Source organism: Myotis lucifugus, unplaced genomic scaffold (genome assembly GCF_000147115.1).
Source record: "Myotis lucifugus unplaced genomic scaffold, Myoluc2.0 scaffold_167, whole genome shotgun sequence".
NCBI lineage: Eukaryota > Metazoa > Chordata > Mammalia > Chiroptera > Vespertilionidae > Myotis > Myotis lucifugus.
Window position 1 is genome coordinate 175,902 of NW_005871215.1, and position 22,853 is coordinate 198,754.

General features: G+C 40.6%; 1 protein-coding gene across 3 annotated transcripts in view; it reads right to left on the minus strand.

Moving 5' to 3' along the window:
• Positions 1–22,853, minus strand: part of CEP83 (centrosomal protein 83) — a 133,144-nt gene that overhangs the window by 48,595 nt on the left and 61,696 nt on the right. For all 3 annotated transcript variants that reach the window (XM_006096051.3, XM_014462027.2, XM_023759940.1), the window contains 2 exons: positions 8,816–9,067; positions 6,123–6,254 (listed from right to left, as the gene is read on the minus strand). In XM_006096051.3, coding sequence (XP_006096113.1) covers positions 6,123–6,254; positions 8,816–9,067 — 384 coding nt within the window. The remainder of the gene's footprint in view (positions 1–6,122; positions 6,255–8,815; positions 9,068–22,853) is intronic.

Genomic DNA, 22,853 nt, shown 5'->3' on the forward strand with positions numbered 1-22,853 from the left:
GCCTAGTCGCCCCTCACTGCCCCCATCTGCGGGCCTGGTCGCCCCCACACAGCCTGCTGCTCAGTCGTTTGGCTATCCCTCACTAACCCCCTGCCAGCCTGGTGGGGGGGTTACCCCACGCAGCCTGGTATTCAGTCATTTGGTCATCTCCTCACTAACCCCCCTGCCAGCCTGGTCGCCCCACACAGCCTGCTGCTCAGTTGTTTGGTCGGCCCACACTAACCCCCCTGCCGGCCTTGTCGCACCACTCAGCCTGTTCGGTCGTCTGTTTGGTTGTTTCAGATGTGATGGCCCCTGGGTCTTTATATATAGAGACACTTATACTAATATTAACTTCCTAGAATGTATTTTTAAAAATATTTTATTTAATAAAAATAAAAAATTTGTTAAAGTATTTATTGCCTAGATATGACAGTTGCACTTTCTCTGAATAATCTGAACCAAATCCCAAAAAGTCATAAAAACATTCCTTTCTGCCTCTAGATCCCTGGTTCTTAACACATTTCGTACCGCTCAGGAGTTTTCTCTTGTTTCGCGCACCATCTGTTAAGGACCGCTCACGAGTGTTCTCGTTTTTCACACCCACGGAAAAAGGAGCAAGTCTAGATACTTATGTAAATTTTGTTTGGTCCCTCTTCATAGAGGAAAATGTTTTACGCAGTACCATACGTTAAAAAAGTACTAGGAACTTTAATTGTTTAATTGTTTTTGTAAATAAAAATGTTATAATTATTGAAAAACAACACCTAAAGTGCATTATGATGATTTAAATAACGTGCAGTTTGCCAAAAAACGTGCGGTCCCTGGCGTATGTCTTAGAGATTTCTATGCGGTACGCAATGTGTTAACCTTTGTGATCAGGCCTCAAAAATCCTAAGAAAACAAGGGATCTTTTCCTAAACAAAATGTACAATATTAAAATGCTGTGTACAATTTCAAGAGATTCACAGTTTTCTAAAGCTGCCTGGCCCAAGCTATTCTTTTTTTCTAGTTTTTTTTCCATGATGTTTTCCATGTAGATTATGTCTCACTGTAAATTTGCTTTATGCTTTTGACACAGCAAAATGTGAGTATGCAGAGATTACTACTGGGACTACTAACAAAACTTTAAGAAACGCCGGCCAGTGTGGCTCAGTGGTTGAGTGTCAACCCATGCACCAAGAGTTCACTGGTTCGATTCCCAGTCAGGGCACATGTCTGGGTTGCAGGCTCAATCCCTGTCCGAAGGAGTGGAGGGTGGGATGCAGGAGGCAGCCTTTAGATGTTGATATTTCTCTCTCATCGATGTTTCTATTTCTCTCTTCCTTCCTCTCTTTCTAAAGTTCAATAAAAACTTACTTAAAAGACAAACAAAATCTTTAAGAAACATTAAAAAATGGAAATAGCGGTGCTTTGCAAGGTTTCAGAATCTTTTAAGTTACACATACACACAGAGACATGCTAGAAAACAAAATATATAAGAAATAGAAATATAGTTGAAAAATGTATTACTTGAGAAGCTCTTGATGCAAATCCCAAAGAGATAGTATTCTTAAATTCTTGTTTTTTTCAAAGGTCTCAGGCGGTATGATCTCACTAACTTGGCTAATAAGGGTAACTCTGTGGGAAGCTTCTTTAAAGCTGTCTGAATTATATGAGTTCTAAAGATCAAATACTTCGTGAGGTAACTGGAAGAATTTACCTCATTGAATGTGAAAAACCTTTAAGAGCATCATTCTCAGACTATGTTTTGTAATATTTTTAGTGATTTTTATTTTTATTTTTTAGAGAGAGAACAAAGGAGAGGGAGAGGAACATCAATTTGCTACATCCTGCCTACCCCCTACTGGGTATTGAGCAGGCATCCCAGGCATATGCCCTGACCTGGGACCTCTAGGTGCATGGGATGACGTTCAACAGAGCCAGGGCTTTAGTAATATTTTTTCAATAGAAAGGTAGTCACACTGACATAACTCCATTAAAAAAAGATAACACAAATTTGAATACAGCACAGGTGTTCCTTTGCATTGTAAACTACCATTTCAAGCGTTTACTAGAATTGCAAAATAATGTCGATGAAAGCTTCAAGTTGCAAAGAAACTGACAATCATGTTTGAAATATTATTTTAAAATTTATCTTTCCAATGAAATCTTTTCACATATATTTCAAATGAAAACTTGGCTTGTCTAAAGTTAAAGAGTGATTTTAATATGCCATTTATATGCAAAATAGACAGGCAACTTTTAGCAATGTGTATTAACAAACAAGCAGAGAAATAATACTACATTAAAATACTCTTCTTCCACAGGCAGAATAGGAGAAATCATCTATGCACTAACTCTAAAAAGAGCAATAGGGAAGCTATGTACAGAAGAAGAAAAAAAATCAGGGTCAGGACACAAATAAGCCAGAGAGCTCACATACATATGCTGCAAGGAAAGTATATGGTGGTCCCCAAGAGTTAGAAACCACAGCAAAAGCCAACTTATCCAGTGTCCTAATGCTCCATCTATGGTTCAGGTTATTCCAGCAGTTCAGTTCGGCTACTCAGGTCCACAGCAGTGTTTTGAAAAAACTGAATACTCACTATTTCTTTTTATAAAATTGAAAATAATTTATACCATGAGAGAACTCCCTGTATCCTGAAGTTAAGTCTTTTGCATCCATTTCTTTGCATATTTTATCATTGAAGGCACTCAATAGATATCTACTGAATATAGAAATAATTTGCTTACAATTAACCAGGAAGCAATCAAGTTATTTATTTTCTAGTAGGACTTATAGAAACTTAGTAGGCTGACAGGATTTTCAGAGATCAGCTAGAGCAATGCCTCATTTCATCTATGAGGAAAATAGATCCCAATGATATTAAGTAACTTGCCTAAAGTCATACACACAGTTACTGATACAGTGAAGAATGAAATCAGTCAATGAACTCAAAGTTATGTACATCATTTTCTCATTTAATGATATCACAAGTATGTAATCATTACCATGATCATTTTCATCACCAGCTACTATTTATTATGTTCAATGCCACCTTTAATCTTACAAAAACCCTGTAAGAGACAGGTATTATCCCCATTTATTTATTTATTTATTTTTAAATATATTTTATTGATTTTTTACAGACAGGGAGAGGGATAGAGAGTTAGAAACATTGATGAGAGAGAAACATCAATCAGCTGCCTCCTGCACACCCGCTTCTAGGGATGTGCCCGCAACCAAGGCACATGCCCTTGACCAGCATCGAACCTGGGACCCTTTAGTCCGCAGGCCAATGCTCTATCCACTGAGCCAAACCGGTCAGGGCTATTATCCCCATTTAAAAGTTAAGCAAGTGAGAAGTCACATAGGTGGTGAGTGAGATGAATGAGTCAGGACTCAAAGGTAGATTCATCTGATTCAAAGCCCACAAACTTCTCCATTGCACTTCATTATCTCCTTCAAAATGACAGTTTTTAATTTCTAAATATATCTGAATCTCAACCTATAAGCTCAATTATAGGACTATGCTTGAATTAAAACATTTTAATAATAAAAAACTCATTGCTCAAATAGAGTAAAATGAATTGTTTCATGGCCATAAATTAAAACAGATTTGTGTATTCCTTTCCACAATAAGAACACTCTTTTCAATGGGACCAGAGTACTTACATGCTTCTGACTAACACTCTCTGCTTCAGTCTTCTCAAGTAATTCCTTGGCCAAGGAATTTATGATGAATATAGCATTCCTTTAGATAAGTTATATATTCCTACCAAGCTATAGTAAATCCCTTCTGGTCTGGGAGCCATTTCTTTTTTTAAGATAATTTTACATATAACTCTGCTATGATAGAAAATACATATTACTTCACTGATTTAGTAACCAGTCTTATTTCCAAGTTCTTAGCAATGCCAGAAGTACTATTACTATTGCTAGTTAATATCTATATATATATATATAAAGAGGTAATATGCAAATTAGCTGGGACGCCATAACAGTCACGACTGCTCAGGAGGAGCTGTGCGTGCAGGCGGGTGGGAAGGGACTGTGTGCGTGGTGAGACAAGCCACGAATGGCGCAGGCCAAGAGCGGACACACACACAGGGGGGCCTGTCCAAGCCGCCACAGCGCGGCTGGAGCAGACCTGGAGTGGACACATACACAGGGGGGACCTGCCCAAGCAGCCGTGGCGCACCAGCAATCCCGTCTCTGTGCATGAACTGCAGAGGGAACAGCTCTTCTCTCAGCTCATTGGCTAAGCTCCCTGTACGCCACTTGCAGTGTTCTTGGTAACTTGGGTAATAAGAATCCAAGAAAGTGATCTAGGGTTTTCCACCTCACTCCTAGAGGAAAAAATGAAGGCCTGCTGCTGGAGGGGCTAAGAAATGTCATATCCTGCCCTAGCCGGTTTGGCTCGGGGTATAGAGCCTTGGCCTGCCGACCACAGGGTCCGGGTTTGATTCTGATCAAGGGCATGAACCTAGGTTGCAGGTTCCTCCCTGGCTGGGGCCCAGGTCAGGGCTCATGCAGGAGGCAACAATCAAAGAGTCCCTCTCACATTGATGTTTCTGTCTTTCCCTCTCTCTTCCATGCTCTCTAAAAATCAATGGAAAAATATCCTCAGGTGAGGATAAAAAAAAAGAAAGAAATGTCATATCCTATGAAAGAGACATCTTGAAAATGCCTAAAGAAAGTTGTCATTTTTTCATGGTGAAGGGACTGGAGTCCACGTTGATGAAAACACCTTGGCGGCTGCAGCGACCGGCAGTGGCAGCAGCAGTGGGGTGATGGGGGTGGCGCCTTACCCTGATTAGCCCGGTCACCTCCCGCAGAAGGTGGCCAGACTACAGACTACAGATGTCCATCAGTAGGACATCTCCTGAGGGCTCCCGGACTGTGAGAGGGGGCAGGCTGGGCTGAGGCACGCCCCCCCCAGTGCACGAATTTCATGCACTGGGCCTCTAGTTATGATAATAACAGCTAATATTTGGGTGATTATATACTAAATCTTATGCCAAATGCTTTATGCGTAATATCTCATTTAATCTTTGTCACACTCTATAAAGTAAATATTAGTCTCATTTTAAATGGAAAACAAACTTTTCAGAGAGAACATAAATTGCTGAAGGTCACAGAGCTAGAAAGTGGAAGAAATGAAACTTGAATCCAGTCTGTCTGACCCCAGAGCTGATATTCTCATTCACTACTGTAGTCTATAAGATACTTCTAGCATTGCTATTCTATTTCTGGTTACTGGATTCCTTATATATGTATCCTGCATTTGAGGGGTGATGGAGGATCTATAAGTTATTGAGAAAATCTGTATATAAAATGTTCAAACCATTATATTATTTTTTTAAAATATATAATTTTTTTATTAATTTCAGAGAGGAAGGGAGAGGGAGAGAGACAGAAACAGCAATAATGAGAGAGAATCATTGATCGGCTGCCTCCTGCATGGCTCCCACTGGGGAATCAAGCCTGCAACCTGGGCATGTGCCCTTACCATTATATTCTTTTTAAATAACATAAATGCAGGTGCTACTGCTAATATTAATTTATTCGTTTAACATTTATTATTGAGTGCCTACTGTGTGCCAGCACTGTTCTAGGAGCTGGAGAGACAGCAGTGATAAAAGCAATGTCTCAGCTCTGGAGCATATATTGGGTTGGGGTAAGGGTGTGTGGGAAAGAAAAGGAGAGACAAATTATATATATATATATATATATATATATATATATATTAGATGGTGTTAAGAACTATGGAGGAAATAAAGCAAATAAGGGAGATTGAGAGGGCAGAGGAAGATGGAAGACGGTATTGAACAAGGTGAAGCCAAGGAAAGCCTCTCTGATAAGGCAACATCTGAAAGAGATGCAGAAACAAGCTAAGTAGATATGTGAGGGAAGACCATGCCAGGCAGGAAGTAAGGGAGAAGTAGTAAGCTTGCTCAAAGAGTGAGAAGGCCAGTGGGGCGTATTGACAGTGGAGGTAATAAGAATTGGTCAGATTCTGCATATATCTGGAAGGTAGAATGATAGCATTAAAAAAGATCTTAATATAGAGAACAAAGCTATTTAAATGTAAATTTTCTTTGTCATTATACAGTATCAAACATTCTAAAGAATGAAGTAGAAACGTAAGATGACTTACTTTACTGCTCAATGCATTTATTTCCCGTTCAGCTTTATGTAATTTAGTGATTAAAACAGTATTTTGTTCATTGCTTGATTGTAGCTCTTTTTCCAAGCGTTCAACATGTAGTTTAACTGACTGTTTTTCAGCCTTTTATTAAAACAAAGTATTTTATAAATTTGTTCATAACTTTTCACAATTATATCAAAATAAAGTAAGCACTATTTAAAATATATGTGTAATCCACTACACAAAATTAATCAAAATCTCAACACGTACCAAAGAAAAAATATTTTTCTCAAAGTATATAGTAGAATTCAAATGAAAGATGTTTGCTCCAAGAAATATGCAACAAAGACATCTGGAACAAACATATATCAAGAGCCACCAATGAAATAAAACTCATATATTTATCTGGTGAATGCACTCACTTGATGCCTACTTATTCTTATTGCTGACATAATTGGAACAAATATTTTTGGGGGTTCCAAATCCATAGTAGATATAAAAAAGCATATTAGAAATAGAAGACAGGGCTCATTTATAACAGTAAGAAGTGAGAACTGAAAATCTAAAGTCAATGGAGTTTTTTTTAAAGAGATATAAGAATTCAAAATCCTTAACTAATTTGTAGCCTTTGGAAGTATGGGCAAAGAGCTCAATAGCTCTTGAACTCATCACATAATAAAGATTCTTAATGAAGTCTGAAGTTGTCCAAAAAATTCTGGTTGGTAATACAGTACTCTTTAGTTAGGGAGGGAAAACTAAATGCTTTCTTAAAATAGTCCTACTCAAAATAGTTAAAATAAAAATTGCTTGGCATTTAAAGGATAAGCTTCAGCTTTTATCTCATTTCTTATATATCTTAAATATAATATAAGGAGTGTATTCAAAAATTCAGGAAAAAACCCCTACTTTCCTCAAATATACAATAATACTTTCTGGGCTCACTGATAGCCAAAAATGTCAAAGAAGAAAGAAATGCTGCTTTCATGTACTTATTTTCATTTCACCTGACAAAATTAAATATAGGCTCTTTTGAAAATGTCACAAATGAACTTCCCATCTTTTTGTCATCATTTAACTTGTCCTGAAAACAATCACTCTAAATGACCTCAATGAAAAGTTTCACACTGGAACCATATGCCATATTTAACTACAATCATCCACTTATTTGTCACTGTATAAATACATTAGGGATGAAAGGATGGAACATAAAACATAAGCAGTATCATTCTGAATTGTCTCACATCTAAAGACCAACAATACTGACAACTTTAGTTCAGGACCAGTAAATACTATAAAAAGCTTCATACACAAAATAAAAACATGACTTCTCTTCTAAACATATCAATACTCCCCTGGCACCAGTTTGCTGGCTGGGGGGAGGGGAGGGGGGGGGGAATCACTTTTGGATTTGGATCCTAGATTTTAATTACAAGCTAAGTGCCATTAATTTCTTTCCAACTCAAATCATTTCACAACTATCTGAATAAAAAACCACCACATTTTGGACTGCTCAAAATAAATCAAAACAATTAAAATAGTATATTTGCTACATGTTAGGTACTAAGAACTAGGAGGAGTAAGCATATCTGAGAAGACGGTGAAAGGGTCCAGAATATCTTGCCACTGTGGCATAAAAGTTATTTTAAACTGAAAACAGTTGGGAATCAACACACATTTTTTTAAGGGAGTTTTTTCCCTCAACTCCTCTTATCTGCCTAAAAACAGAGCCTTGGAAAAGAATGTAACTGTTATAAATTCCCACCCCAGGAGTTTCATAACTAGGGAAGACTCACTCCTATCACGAGAAACAAAAAGTCAGCATCAGGATAAGAAACCCCCTACACAAGACATTTTCACAAAACTGTTATATCTCCCATCTACTTCCCTAAGGGCCCCTTTATCTTTCCAAAGTGCCCTTTCTTCCCTTCTCCCCACTTAAGATGGTATATAAGCCCCAAATTCTAACTGCCTCTTTGTGACACACTTTTTTGTGAATCCCCATGTACATACATGAATAAAAGCCCATCTTTTCTCTCACTAATGTTTATTGTCAGTTTAATTCATAACCCCCAATCACTGAACCTAAGAGAATGAAGAAAAAGTTTTTCTTCAACAACTGAAACCAAGAATTTTTGGAGAGTCCCTCTAGGAGTATCAACCTAGGGTCTGCCAGCTCTTATTTCTCTCTAATGAACTCAGGAAAACAATTCAGTAAAGCCTTATGCATTAGTAGCCAAGTCAAATTTTATTACTCTGGTAAACTCCCATAGATTATATAAGTATGGTATTTCAGTTTAAACAGAACTTATGATTTTAAGATCTTAAATCCCAGTGTAAGGAAATAACCATCTAGGAAAAAATAGTTCCTTCTGGTTTGAGATCGCTTTAGTCTCCAGAAACTCAAATAAATTTTGGGGGGTTTTGCATATTCTACTCTGTGGCATTACAAGAGTTAAATCATTTAAGATAGGTGACTTGACTCCCAAAGAAATACTGCCTTTATGTATGGCAGCATATCCAATGCTTATGAATCAATAGCTTTCATCTTTACAAAAAGTATATACTCTCGTGATTCCACAAATGCATCAGCATCAATAACTTGATGAGCATATATTTATGCTCTAAAAATCAGAGGCTTGTCAATGCACTTTTAAAAAAGCGTGCCGTACTTTTTTTCTACTGGGAAGCAATTAAAACCTTACCTCCAGGGATCTGATTGTAGCCTGCATCCCAGCCAACTGCTGCACCTGAATTCTTTGGACATTTTCTACCCGAGCATCAGAATTCTCTTTTTCAGCCCTTAATTCGGCTACTTCAGCCTCTAACTCTTTTAATTTCTGAGCCAAATGGACTTTTTCTCGAGTAAGTTGCTGCACTCGTTTGCTATCTCTTGTGGGATCAAGACTAAGCAGCTGATTACGTAGTTCTTCTTTATCTTTCTCCAGTCTTGCAATCTAATAACAATTTGAAAAAAAAGCACACAATTTTAAATTATTAAATTTTCAGTCATGAACATGCATTACAAGTTAGTAAATTAAAATTTATAACTGCACAATGTAAAAAAGAAAGCTTAGGTAATGAAATGAAGTACCAAGAAAAAAACATCTAAAATATCACATTCTTCATTCTGACTCAGCATGGCTCAAATGTGAGGGCAAGTATCTTGTCCTATACTCCCCATGGTGTCTAGCAGAGAGCTTCATCAGTTGCCAAATAAAATTCAAAATTATAAATATCTAGAAGCCCAGTGCACGAATGCGTGCACGGGAGGGGTCCCTTGGCTTGGCTGGTGATCAGGGCCATCTCGCCCAGTCCAGATTGAGACTGCAGGAGGTTGGCCGGTTGTGGGAGGTTGCCTTGGGAACGCACTGATCACCAGAGTGCAGCTCCTGCATTCAATGTCTGCTCCCCGGTGGTCAGTGTGCATCATAGCAACTGCTTGACAGGTCGTTCGGTCCTAACGGTCGCTTAGGCTTTTATATATATAGACTAGAGGCCCGGTGCACAAAAATTTGTGCACTCGGAGGAGGGGGGGTGTCCCTCAGCCTGGCCTGCGCCCATTCACAGTCCAGAACCCCTTGGGGGATATCCACCTGTCGACTTAGGCCCACTCCCCGGGGGATCAGGCCTAAGCTTGCAGTCAGACATCCTTCTGGCAGCCAGGGAGCCCTTGGGGGATGTCTGACTAAAGGCTTAGAACCGAAGGGATCAGGTCTAAACCGTTAGTTGGACATTCTTAGTGCTGCCACGGAGGTGGGAGAGGCTCCTGCCAACACCACTGCGCTAGCCAGCCATGAGCCAGCTTCTGGCTGAGTGGCACTCCCCATATGGAAGTGCACTGACCACCAGGGGGCAGCTCCTGCATTGAGCGTCTGCCCCCTGGTGGCCAGTGCACATCATAGCAACTGGTAATTCTGCCGTTCAGTCAATGTGCATATTAGCCTTTTATTATTATTACTAGAGGCCCGGTGCACAAAAATTTGAGCACTTGGGGGGGAGAGGGGGGGGTCCCCTCAGCCCGGCCTGTGCCCTCTCGCAGTCTGGGACCCCTCGGGAGATAATGACCTGCTGGCTTAGGCCTGCTCCCGGGTGGCAAAGGGCAGGCCCAATCCCTAGGTGCAGCCCCTGGTCGGGCTCAGAGCAGGGCCGATTGGAGAGTTGGGGCGCCGCCCCCTGTCATGCACAGAGCAGGGCGGATTGGGAGGTTGGGATGCCACCCTCAGTCACGCTCAGGGTAGGGCCGATTGGGGGGTTGGGGAACCGCCCCTTCACACTCAAGGCAGGGCCGATGGGGAGGTTATGGCGCCACCCCCTGTAACACACAGAGCAGGGCCTGGGGGGGGGGGGTTGGGGCGCCGCACCCTGTCACACACAGAGCCGCAGGGCGATCAGGGGGTTTGGGCGCTGCCCCCTGTCACGCTGATCCCGGTGCCGGGAGGCCTCGAGGCTCCGCTGATCCCGGTGCTGGGAGGCATATTACCTTTTACTATATAGGATAGAGGCCTTGGTGCATGGGTAGGGGCTGGCTGGTTTCCCCTGAAGGGTGTCCTGGATCAGGGTGGGGGTCCCCACTAGGGTACCTGGCCAGCCTGGATGAGGGGATGATGGCTGTTTGCAGCTGGTCACACACCCTTCAGTGTGGGGGTCCCCACTGGGGTTCCTGGCCAGTCTGGGTGAGGGGCTGAGGGCTGTTTTCAGGCTGGTGGGTGACTGAAGCTCCCAACCGCTCCTTTTTTTCTTTTTTTTTTATTCTGGGCCAAGGCCTCTGCTGCTGAAAGCAGGTATCTGGTTTGTTTCAGTTCTATAATCGAAACACTGTATCATCTCCAGCTCTGAGATCCCGGCTGGCTGAAAGCTGGTTTCTAGGGTTTTGTTTAGCTTCTATACTTATTACAATGTTTCAAACTGCCAGCTCAGAGGCCGCAAGGCAGGCGGGGAAAGTTGGAGTCCTCCTTCACTGAAGCAAGCAAGTCTCATGTTCGCTTCCAGCTGCCTGGCTGCCGGCAGCCATCTTGGCTGGCAGTTAATTTGCATATCGCCCTGATTAGCCAATGGGAAGGGTAGCGGTCGTACGCTAATTACCATGTTTCTCTTTTATTAGATAGGATATAGGATGTCCCTATTTCCCCCCTTTTGCCCCCTCTACCCAGCTCTTGCCCCGACTTCTCTCTGGCCATCACCATACTGTTGTCTGTGTCCATGGGTTCTGCATATATTTTCTTTGGCTAATCCCTTCTTTAAATTCACTTCTTTAAATTTTTATTTTCAGATAAGTGCTTATAACTGCACTATTATATATTTTCTATTATATCATTTAGAATTAAGATATTTTTTAATTGAACCCTTGTAAATTTTAGCACAATATAATAAATTATGCTAGAAGCAAGTAGGAGATTTTTCATGTAATGCAGATACATTTCAATTAATATTTTATTAATTTTTAATTTTTTAATATTTCAATTTGAAATAATCTCATACATATAAAAAAAACTATAAAATACTACAGCATATTATATGTACCCTTCACCCAATTCCTTAGGTGTTAATAATTTAAACATAACCATTATACAACTAACAAAATTTAGAATATATTTTTCTTATAATCTCTTTAATGTTACTTAATCCATTTACTTTGTTTTTGTTAATCTTCACCCAAGAATATTTTTCCATTGAATTTTAGAGAAAGTGAAGGGAAAGGGAGAGACATAGATTGGTTGCCTCCTGCATATGCTTTGATAGGGACTGGGGATCAAGCCAGCAACTGAGGTACATGCCCTTGACTGGAATCGAACCTGGGACCCTTCAGTCCATGGGCTAATGCTCTATCCACTGAGCAAAACAGGCTGCAGCTTAATTCATTTACTTTTAATCTATTTGTGTCTTTATATTTAAAGTGGGTTTTGTTTTTGATTCACCTCATAATCTGTCTTTTAATTGGTGCATTTATGCCACTTTCAGAGTGCTTACTGATAGAGTTACTGCCATATCAGGTGGCTTCTGGGGCTTCTGGGTCCTGCCCACCTTGATGCCCAGAACCCGATCGGGTCCCTAGCAGCAAGGCAGGCCGGCTTCTGGAGCTTCTGGGTCCCGCCTGCCTTGCCGCCCAGGACCCGCTGGATGGCGGCGCGCTGGCAGCTCGCGCTGTCCCGCCCTGCCTGCAGTATGCAAATTAGCCGCCATCTTTGTTGGCGGTTAATTTGCATATCGTGCTTATTAGCCAATGGGAGGCGTAGCAAAGGTACAGTCAATTACCATGTTTGTCTATTATTAGATAGGATACTATAAAATAATTATTAAATATCAAGTATTTAAAAAATTAATCAGAACATTACAGGGGCCTATGCAAGATCAATATGCTGTTTACTGCTAAGCTTTTCCTCATGTGACAGTAATGCTTGGGCTGTCTATACTAATAAGGCAACTTAATTCACAAAAAAATGCTGCTTGTCTATATAAATAACTACAGATGTGAGTGATTACAGTTTTTAAATGATAGCTGAGAGTTTATTAAAGCCCTAATTGTAATGACAGTATAGTTCCTAATTCTCAGATTCAAGAAAGAACTGAAAGTCATTAACCCACAGCATTTAGAAAGGTCACTGGGGAACCTGTAGAGCAGAAACACCAGTGCTCTTCTCATTCATGCCAAGCATCACTTCCAGATCCCCCGGGCCTCCCAATCAGTGGGTTTCAAACCGCTTCCTAACCTCTGAAGTACATTGGAGGCCTCTCTCCTCTAGGAATGAGGAGGAGGCCAAATAATCATAGTAAAACACACTTTTCTTTTCCTGATCTCCCAAACTATCTGTCCCTACCACCACCACCACCACCACCACCACCAAACCTTTGTAGTTAACCAGAGCTCCTCTTTTTAGTCTCCTATCATATATGAGATTTCTTCAGATGATTCAACTTAAAGGATTCCACTGTGTTTTTTTTAAAAGTTAGAAACCACTGCTGTAAACATCACCAGGAGTTGTTTTGTAGCCAGGATGAGCTTAGAAGGCTCCCTCTAAGCCAAAAGGATTTAAAGTAATGCTATGCAACCTAGGCAAAAGTGGCCCAAGAAACAACTGATTGCTCACTTGGCTACAAGTGAATGTAAGAAGTGTGAGACCTACACCCCAGTGCAGAATCTTCTCCTCATCAGTAAAATGAGAGGTTAGACTGGAGGCCCTCAAGATCCTTTTCCGTTTTAACATGTAATAATTCCAATTTTGTTTCGGGTATGCTGAATTAAAGATGTCAATGAGAAATATAGGTAGAGCTATATAGCAAGCAAATATTATTTTCCAGAAAATAAAAATTATTTAGAAGGCAGCTGTACAATTCAGAGTCAAGTCCCCAAAAGCCCAACGAATTAGTTCCCTCCTATTTTTCCTCCCACCTTTTACATATAAACATTTTCCCTAGGGTTTGGTTTCCACCATTTCTTTTTCCATTCAGCTCCTTGTGTGACTCTGTGCAAGTCACTTTTTCACTTTGCCCTTAGTTAAAATGAAAGGCGTGGGACGGATTATCTTTAAGGTACTATGTAGCTTTTGCATAAGGTAACTCATCTAGCTCAGGAGTCAATGTATGACTTAGATTCAGATAATTGTGCCTTTACTGAGTACTTCAGTGAGTGCTGAGCTGAGTGTGCTACACATATAACTGCATTTAGCAACAATACTTTTTCTTGTAGTCTGCATATTACATGAGGTCAGACAACTAACGTTCTTGACCAGCTTGTTTCCTGCTTTACTGCTTTCTCTAGTAGTTTGGAGGGGCATGTGGGTGTGATAGCTGAAGTGGTAACTGAAGCTATGGACTGAGCTGACTAATGGCAGAATCAGAATTATTAGACCTCACATTTACAGCCCTACACCAGAGCTCATTATCAAATCATTCCAACCAAAAGTGATGACCACTGCCTCATTTCTCTATTCACTTATTGCCATGCACCTGGCAGTTCTGGGTAGTAAAGATACATCAGAAAAACAAGCACACAAACACAAAACCTCTGTTCTCAAGATGGTTCTATTCAATCACTGCTGTGACACCAAACTTGTCCCAGTCATCTGGGCACAGATCTTGGACATACTCTCAGTTCGTGTCTTTTCCTCCACTTTCAGTCAGATTCACTTGTCATCTTCATTGATATCTTTGATTTCCTGTGCTCTCAATCTTTTCTCTAAATTTACAAAAGGCTTTGTTTAAATATCTCTTTTATGACATTTATTCAAATCGCCCTGTGTTAGTTACTTCCATGCTACTTTATTCTCTTGAGAATATAAAAGCTTCCTTGACAGGTAAGATGATGTATTAAACAATTTTACTTTTTAAAAACTGTTGAAGTTAAAGAAGCAGAACAGAAACAGAACAGGAACTAGAAATACATAATTGTTGATCTTTACAATGGATGGTAGCACCACTCTAATTCTCTAGGGCACCCAAAAGGAAAAGGTTGTGTATCTAATTACTACATCTTATATCTAATTATTCCATCGGTCTTTGTTTATATTATCTTTATGATACAGCATAGAGATAAGAGTACAGAGTCAGAGTCTGAAATCAAATGACCTATTTTTTTTTCTTTCAGAATTTTAAAGATATTGCTTTACTATAGTTGAGCTTATATTATTTCCAAAAAGAAATCTGTTGTCATTATCTTTGTTCTTCTGTACAAAATATCCTTTTTCTCTGGTTTTTTAAAATTAACTTTTTATTTTTAGATAGTGGTAGGTTCACATGCAGTTGTAAGGAATAATGCAGAAAGATCCTGTGTGTCCTTAGCCCAGTTTCCCCCACTGGGAACATCCCGCCCTCTTCCATTTTCTGGAAGACAGTGTGCAGAACTGGTTTTCTTTTTTGTTTGTTTTTTTAACCACTTGGTAGAATTCTCCAATTAAATCATTCTTTTGGGGAATTTTTAAATTATGAATTTAGTTTCCTTAATAGGTATACAACTATTTAAATTATCTATTTCATATGGGCAGAGTTATGGTAGTATTTACCTATTTCATCTGTGTTTCTCAAATTTATTTTGGTAGAATTGTTCACCTTATATAAGCTAATAAGAATACCTTATTACACTTTTGATGTCTGCAAGGTCTGTAGTGATAATCTGTTTTATTCCTGATATAGGTAATCTGTGTCTTTCTTTTTTGTCAGTTTAGACAGTTTTGTCAACTTAATCTTCTCAAAGAAACAGCTCTTTATTTCACTTTTTCTCTATTGTTCTTGTTTTCAATTTCTTTGGTTTCTGCCTGTATCTTTCTTGTTTCCTTCCCTCTGCTTGCTCTGGGTTTATTTTAATCCTTTCTTTCTGGATTAAAGTAGGAGTAGATTATTAATTTGACACTTTTCGTTTCTAATGAATGTACTTAGTACTATAAATTTTCCTCTCAGCACTGTTTTATTTGTGTCCCAAATGTTTTAATATACTGCTTTTTCATTTTCACTCAGGTCTATTTATTTTTTTTAAATAGTTTTCTCATTGCAACTTCTTCTTTGGCTCATGAATTATTTGAAGTGCGTCATTTCATTTGAAGACTTCCCTGCTACCTTTCTGTTATTGATTTCTAGTTTAATTCCATAGTGGCTGATGAACTCACTCTGTATAATTTCAATCCTATCTAATAAAGAGGGAATATGTTAACTGACCCTCACACGTTGCAAAGATGGCGGTGCCCACAGCCAATAAGGAATAAGCTAATTGAATGCCCCACCCTCAAAGATGGCAGCACCCACAGCCAATAAGGATGGAATAAGCTAAATGCCCTGCCCTCAAAGATGGTGGTGCCCACAGCCACAAGATGGCAGCACCCAGTCCCCTCAGCCCCGCTGGGACGGAAGGCACATGGGAAGGCCGGGCCCGCCCACAGGCAGGTCCAGCCACTCCACGTGCCTGCCTCGGGAGTCCCCCAGTCCCCTCAGCCGCTCAGGGCCAGCCCAAGGTGCAGGTAACCAGGGCCGGTGGAGGCTTGCGCTGCCAGCAGTGGCGGCAGCAGAGGTGTGATGGGGCGTCACCTTCCCCTGATCGCCGGGTCGCCTCCTGCACCTGAGGGCTCCCGGACTGTGAGGGGGGCAGGCCGGGCTGAGGGACCCCCACTCCAGTGCATGAATTTTCACGCACTGGGCCTCTAGTTTTTATATATTTGTTGCCGAGCCGGTGTGACTCAGTGGCTGAGTGTCAACCTATGAACCAAGAGGTCATTGGATCGATTCCTGGTCAGGGCACATACCTGAGTTGCAGGCTTGATCCCTGGTAGGGTGCATGAGAAGGCAGCCTATCATTGTTCCTCTCTCATCAATGTTTCTATCTCTTTCTCCCCCTCCCTTCCTCTCTCTACAAAAAATTAATAAAAACATACTGCTAAAAATTGCTAAGGTTTATTTTATAGCCCAGGATTATGATCTATCTTGGTATATGTTCAGTTACACTTGAAAACAATGTATTTAGGTACTCTTATTGGGGGGAGTGTTCAATAAATGTTGACTAGCTTCTGTTGAGTGATGGTGTTAAGATGGAGTTATAGATGGAGTTATATATAATTAGCCTATTATATGTAATATGTTATATTACATATAATAGGCTAATTATACATGCCCCTCCAAACTACTACTAATTACTATATAATTAGCCTTCCTAATTTTCTAATTGATCAATTGTTAATACAGGAGTGTGAAGTCTCCAAAAACAATTGTGAATTTGTCTATTTCTCCTGTTCAGTTCTATCAGTTTTTATTTCACATATTTTGCAGTTCTGATTCATAAACATTTAATATTCATTGTCTTCTTGGTGGACTGGCTTTCTGTCATTATATAATGTCTACCTCTGGTATTTTTCTTTGAAGTCTACTTTATCTGATATTAATATACCCACTCCTGCCTCTTTTAATGCTTGCATGGTATATCTTTTACCATCTATTTTCTAAATACTTATATTATTATATTTGAAGTTTCTTGGAGATAGCATATAGTTGGGATTTATTTTTAAAATCACCTCTAAATCTGTCTTTTGATTTGTATATTTAAACAATTTACATTGTGACTATTAATATGCAAAGGGGTTTTGTTTATTTTTTTTGTCCTGTCTTCCTGTGGATTACTTGAACATTTCTTAGGATTCCATTTTATTTACCTATAATGTTCTGGATATACACTGAGTGGCCAGAGTATTATGACCACCCCATCAGTACTTCGTTGGGCCACTTTTTGCCTTCAATACTGCAGCGATTCTTCTGGCTTTGATTCCACGAGATATTGAAAGGTGATGTGAGGAATCTGACACCATGCCTGATGAATAGCACTGTCCAGTTCTGTGAGATTTGATGGTTGTGGAATCAGCTGCCTGATGGCTTTTAACTTTGTCCCACAAATGCTCAATTGGATTGAGATCTGGTGATTGGGGGTGGGGGGTGGGGGTGGGGCACCTAAGCAGGGTAAAGTCTCCCTCATGTTCTTGAAACCACTTCTGCACAATACGAGCAGCGTGGAATGGCTCATTGTCTTGTTGGAAGAAGCCATCTCCATTGGGATACGCCATCAATATGATAGGATGAAGTTGATCAGCAATGATGCTTAGGTATGTTGTGCTATTCAGACGTTGTTCCACATGAATTAAAGGGCCCAAATCATGCCAGGAAAACATGCCCCAAACCATAACACTGCCCCCACCAGCTTGAAGGGTTGTACTCATGCATGTGGGGTGCATGCTTTCATGCTGTTTCTGCCAAATTCTCACTCTGCCATCTGCATGATGCAACTGGAAACGTGATTCATCGCACCACATTTTTTTCCAGTGCTCGACTGTCCAATCCTTGTGTTCCTGTGCAAATTGGAAATGTTTTATCTTCGTAATTGCAGATAATAAAGGTGTTAGAACAGGCCTTCGGCTTCCATATCTCATACGATGCAGTGTATGGCTAATTTGCCTACAAACATCAGGTGGTCATAATAATCTGGCCACTCAGTGTATTTCTGTATAGCTTTCTTAGTTGTTGCTGTAGGTATTACATTATATATACACTAGAGGCTTGGTGCACAAAACTCGTGCACAGGGGAGGGGAGGGATGTCCCTCAGCCCAGCCTGCACCCTCTTGCAATCCAGAACCCCTGGGGTAGGGTCCCTAGGCCTGGCTGGTGATCAGGGCCTATCAGGGCTTTCCTTCCCCCAGCTGCCAGAAGCTGGCCCTGCCCCAGCCGCTGCTACTGCTTGCCATCTGTGTGGCGCTGCCCCCCATCCCCCACCACCAGTCGCCTCCCTCTGTGGGCGACAGGCATGGGGTGCGATCGCTTGGCTGGCCTGGGCCTCCCTCTGTGGGGCAATTGCTGGCCAGCCCACACACCCACCACAGTGCTGCCAGCTGGGTGGCCTGGGCCCCCCTCTGTGGCTGCCAGCCAGGTGGCCTGAGCTTCCCTCTGTAGGGCAATCCTGGGGTGATGGCAGGGTCTCCCAACCAATCACATCGCACCTGCCTTGGCTGGCCTGGCGCCAGTGCGTGTCATAGCATGGTTGTCCAGAAGGTCATCTGGACAGTCGTTCTGCTGTTCGGTTGTTCGGTCAATTTGCATATTATGCTTTTATTATTATATATAATTTATCATGGTCTACTGGGTTCATTTTATCGGCTCAAGTGATATATAGAGAAACTTTATCACCTTTTACATTCCCTTTTCATTCCTTATTCATAATATAATTGTCTTAATTATTTCCTCCATACACATTACAAGCCATATCAGACAGTGTTATAATTTTTATTTCTAAAATTAAATGCATTTTAAAAAATTCACTCAGGAAAAGAACATCTATTGTACATACCCAGTTTTACTTACTATGTTCTTTTATTCTTCTTGATGTTGTGGGGTTCCTTTTTTTTATTGTTTTCTTTCTGTTTAGAGAATTTCCCTTTGACATTCTTTTGGATAGGTCTACTGGCAACAGATTCTCTTAGTTTTCCTTATAAGAATGTCTTAATTTAACCTTAATACCTGAAGGATATTTTTGCTGGATATAGAATTATAAATTGACATTTCTTTTCTTTCAGAACATGATAATGTTATCACATGTCTCTCTAGCCTCTATGCTTTCCAATGAGAAATGTCTGGGAATTATAATTAAGGTATCATTTTTCTCTTGCTACTTTCAGTACTTTTTTCCTGTCTATAATAATAAAAGCATAATATGCTAATTAGACCAGACAACCTTCCAGACGAAGCCGGGGCTGCAAGGGAAGCCTGGGTCCTGGGTGCCTGCCAGTGGCCGTAGGGAAGCCTGGGTCCCGGGTGCCAGAGGGAAGCTGGTGCCAGCAGCCAGGGGAAGGAAAGCCTACTCTTGCACAAATTTCATGCATCAGGCCTCTAGTAATGTTTATAAACTGATGTCTCTTACTGTGGATTTTGTTGGTTTGATCCCATTTGATATTCACTCACCTTCTTGAGTCTATATGGTGTAACTACACCAAAGTGGAGGGTGGGTTTCAGCCTTTATTTCTTCAACTATATTTTTAGCACTGCCCTCTTTCTTTTTTCAAGGACAAAAGTCTTAGATCTTTTGTTATATCCCCAGAGATAATGAGGCTACCCCTACTTTTTATATTTAATCTGATTTTCTTTTTTCAAATCTTTATTGATGAGAATATTACAGATGTCCCCATTTTTCCCCCATTGCTCCCCCCACCACTTGGTTCCCATCCAGCTCCAGTCCTTCGCCATCCTATTGTTAGTGTCCATGGGCAATGCATATCCTAATATATAAAGAGCCAGGGTCCGTCACGACCTAAATGTCAGGACAAAAGACTGAACACCAGGTTAAGGTCCTGGCTACCCATGGCGGGAGTCAGTCCTAGGACCCAGCCCGGCCCAGTGGGAGTCAGTCCTGGGTCCCGGCCTGGCGGTGGGAGGGAGCTGTGGGCCCAAGCCACCCACGACACGGCAGCAGGAGGGAGCTTTGGGAACAGAGCCATGCTGCCATCAGACTGGCCTCTGGGTCCCTCCCCCCCAGCCCACAGGCCCAGGAAACCAGAGCCATGCTGCAATGGGACTGGACCCCACCCGAGGGGTCCCGGATTGTGAGAGCATGCAGGCTGGGCTGAGAGACACACACATACCCCCGAGTGCATGAATTTTTGTGCACTGGGCCTCTAGTATGCATATAAGTTCTCTGGTTAATTTCTTCCCGTCCGCCCACCTGCCCCTTCCCTCTGATATTCATCAGTCTATGTTTCTATGTCACTGGTCCTATTTTATTTATCAGTTTATTTTATTCATTAAATTCCACATTTTCAGTGAGATCTTATATTTGTCTTTCTCTGATTGGCTTATTTATTAGTTTATAATAAAAATCTCCAGTTCCCTCCATGCTGTCTCAAAGGATAATAGATCCTTCTTTTTTATAGCTGCATAGTATTCCATTGTGCAAATGCACCACAGCTTTTTTATCCATTCATCTACTGATGGGCCTTTCCTTTTCAATCTATTTTTTATAATTTGTTCAGATTGGGTATTTTCTAATATACTATCTTCAATTCATCGATTCTTTCTTCTGTCCCTTCCATTCTGCTGTTGAGCTCAGCAACTGAGATATTATTTTTATTTGTTTTTAGGTCATCATATGATTCAGTTCTACTAGATGTACCGGTTAATAATGCGGATTTTTTTTTTCAATAGATGGAGTTACACATATGTTGATATATATGCGATTTGATATGTATGCTATTTTGTTGTATTAACAGCAAGCCTCAAAACTTCATATGTCAAATTCTGAAGGTGTTAACATCATAGATATTTTTACGCTTAAAAATGTCAAACTTCATGCCAAAAAAAGAGCATTTGCAGGAAGTTTTAATTCATTACTTTATTTTGAAGAAAAGTGCTACTGAAAGTTATCGTATACTTTGGGAAGCTTATGGTGAACATGCTCCATCTCAAGATACTTGTGAACGCTGGTTTAAATGCTTTAAAAATGATGATTTCGATGTGAAAGACAACATCCAAGTCAACAGAAAAAGTTTGAAGACAAACAATTACAAGCACTATTGGATGAAGATGCATGTCAAACTCAAAAACAACTTGCAGAAAGATTAAACATTTCTCAGCAAACAATTTCCGATCATTTACAAGCAATGGGAAAGATTTTAAAGGAAGGATAATGGGTGCCACATCTACTGAATGAAAGACAAATGGAAAACCGAAAAGTCATCAGTAAAATGTTGTTTCAACGGCACGAAAGTCTTTTTTGCATCAAATTGTGACTGGCAATGAAAAGTGGATTTATTTTGAGAATCCCAAATGCACAAAATCATGGGTTGATCCAGGTCAATCATCACCATCGACTGCAAGGCCAAATAGCTTTGGAAAGAAGACAATGCTCTGCGTTTGGTGGGATCAGGAAGGTGTGGTGTATTATGAGCTTCTAAAACCAGGTGAAACCGTTAATACTGATCGCTACCGACAACAAATAATCAATTTGAACCACACTTTGATAGTGAAATGACCAGACTGGGCCAGAAGGCACAGCAAAGTAACTTTGCTTCATGATAATGCACCATCACACACTTCAAAACCAGTAAAAGACACGTTAAAAGATCTTGCCTGGGAAGTATTAATCCACCTGCCGTATTCACCAGACCTTGCTCCTTCAGATTACCACTTGTTCCAATCGATGACACACGCACTTTCTGAACAGCACTTCAAAATGTACAAAGAAGTGGAAAATTGGGTCTCTGAATGGATTGCCTCAAAACAAGAAAAGTTCTATTGGGACGGTATCCACAAATTACTGGAAAGATGGGGGAAATTTGTAGCTAGCGATGGACATTACTTTGAATAAAAGCACTTTTGATGTTTCTCTTGAAATTATCATGTTTTCTTTGATTACAAAATCCACATTATTAACTGGTACACCTAGTAAAAGTTCCATTTGGTTATTCTTTATATTTCTGTATTTATTTGGTGAGACTATTTTTTCATTTGTTTTGAGTGTGCTTTTAATTGTACATTGAGGCATTTTTACTATGGCTCTGTTAAAATAATTGTCAGATAATTGTTATGTCAGTGTTAGCATCTAGTGACTGTCTTATTTTATTAAGTTTGAGACCTTCTAGGTTCTCAGTATAAGAAGTGATGTTTTATTAAATGTTGGACTTCTGGGATATTGTATTAGGAGATTCCGATTCTAATTTAAAGTTTGTTTTTTTTAGCTGTCTCTTTATGTTATCACTCTGGCAGGGGAAGGATGATGTTGCTGCTCATTACTACTAGATGAAATAGTAGTCCAGATTCCCTGCTCTACGTCTATGGAACACATACTGGGTGGAAGTGGGAGTTCCAGCTCCTAATTGGACTGACCCACTGATGCCTCCTTAGATGGCAGGGGTAAGAATGACTTGTTACTGTTCCCAGGTGGCCTCCACTGATACCACAGTGGCAGGTGTAGTCACCACTGACACTACAGGGCAGTGGTGACAGTCCTGATTCTACATTAGGCCTTCTCTAACATAATCCAAGCAGGGAGAGGTCAGGGCACCTGACCAGTGAAAAAAGAAACTTAGGCTCCCAATGACATCTCCAATTCCACCATGGCAGGTAAGTGGGAGCCCTTGGTATTGCCAAGTGGGGATGAAGTCATGGCTCCCTACCTGGCCTTCTCTGTATCATCTTGGCTGAGAGTTAGGATTACTCATTACAGCCTAGGGAAAATGAAAGTCTAGGTGATCCACTGGTGTTAACTAGTATGGATGGGCATAGGTCCAGTT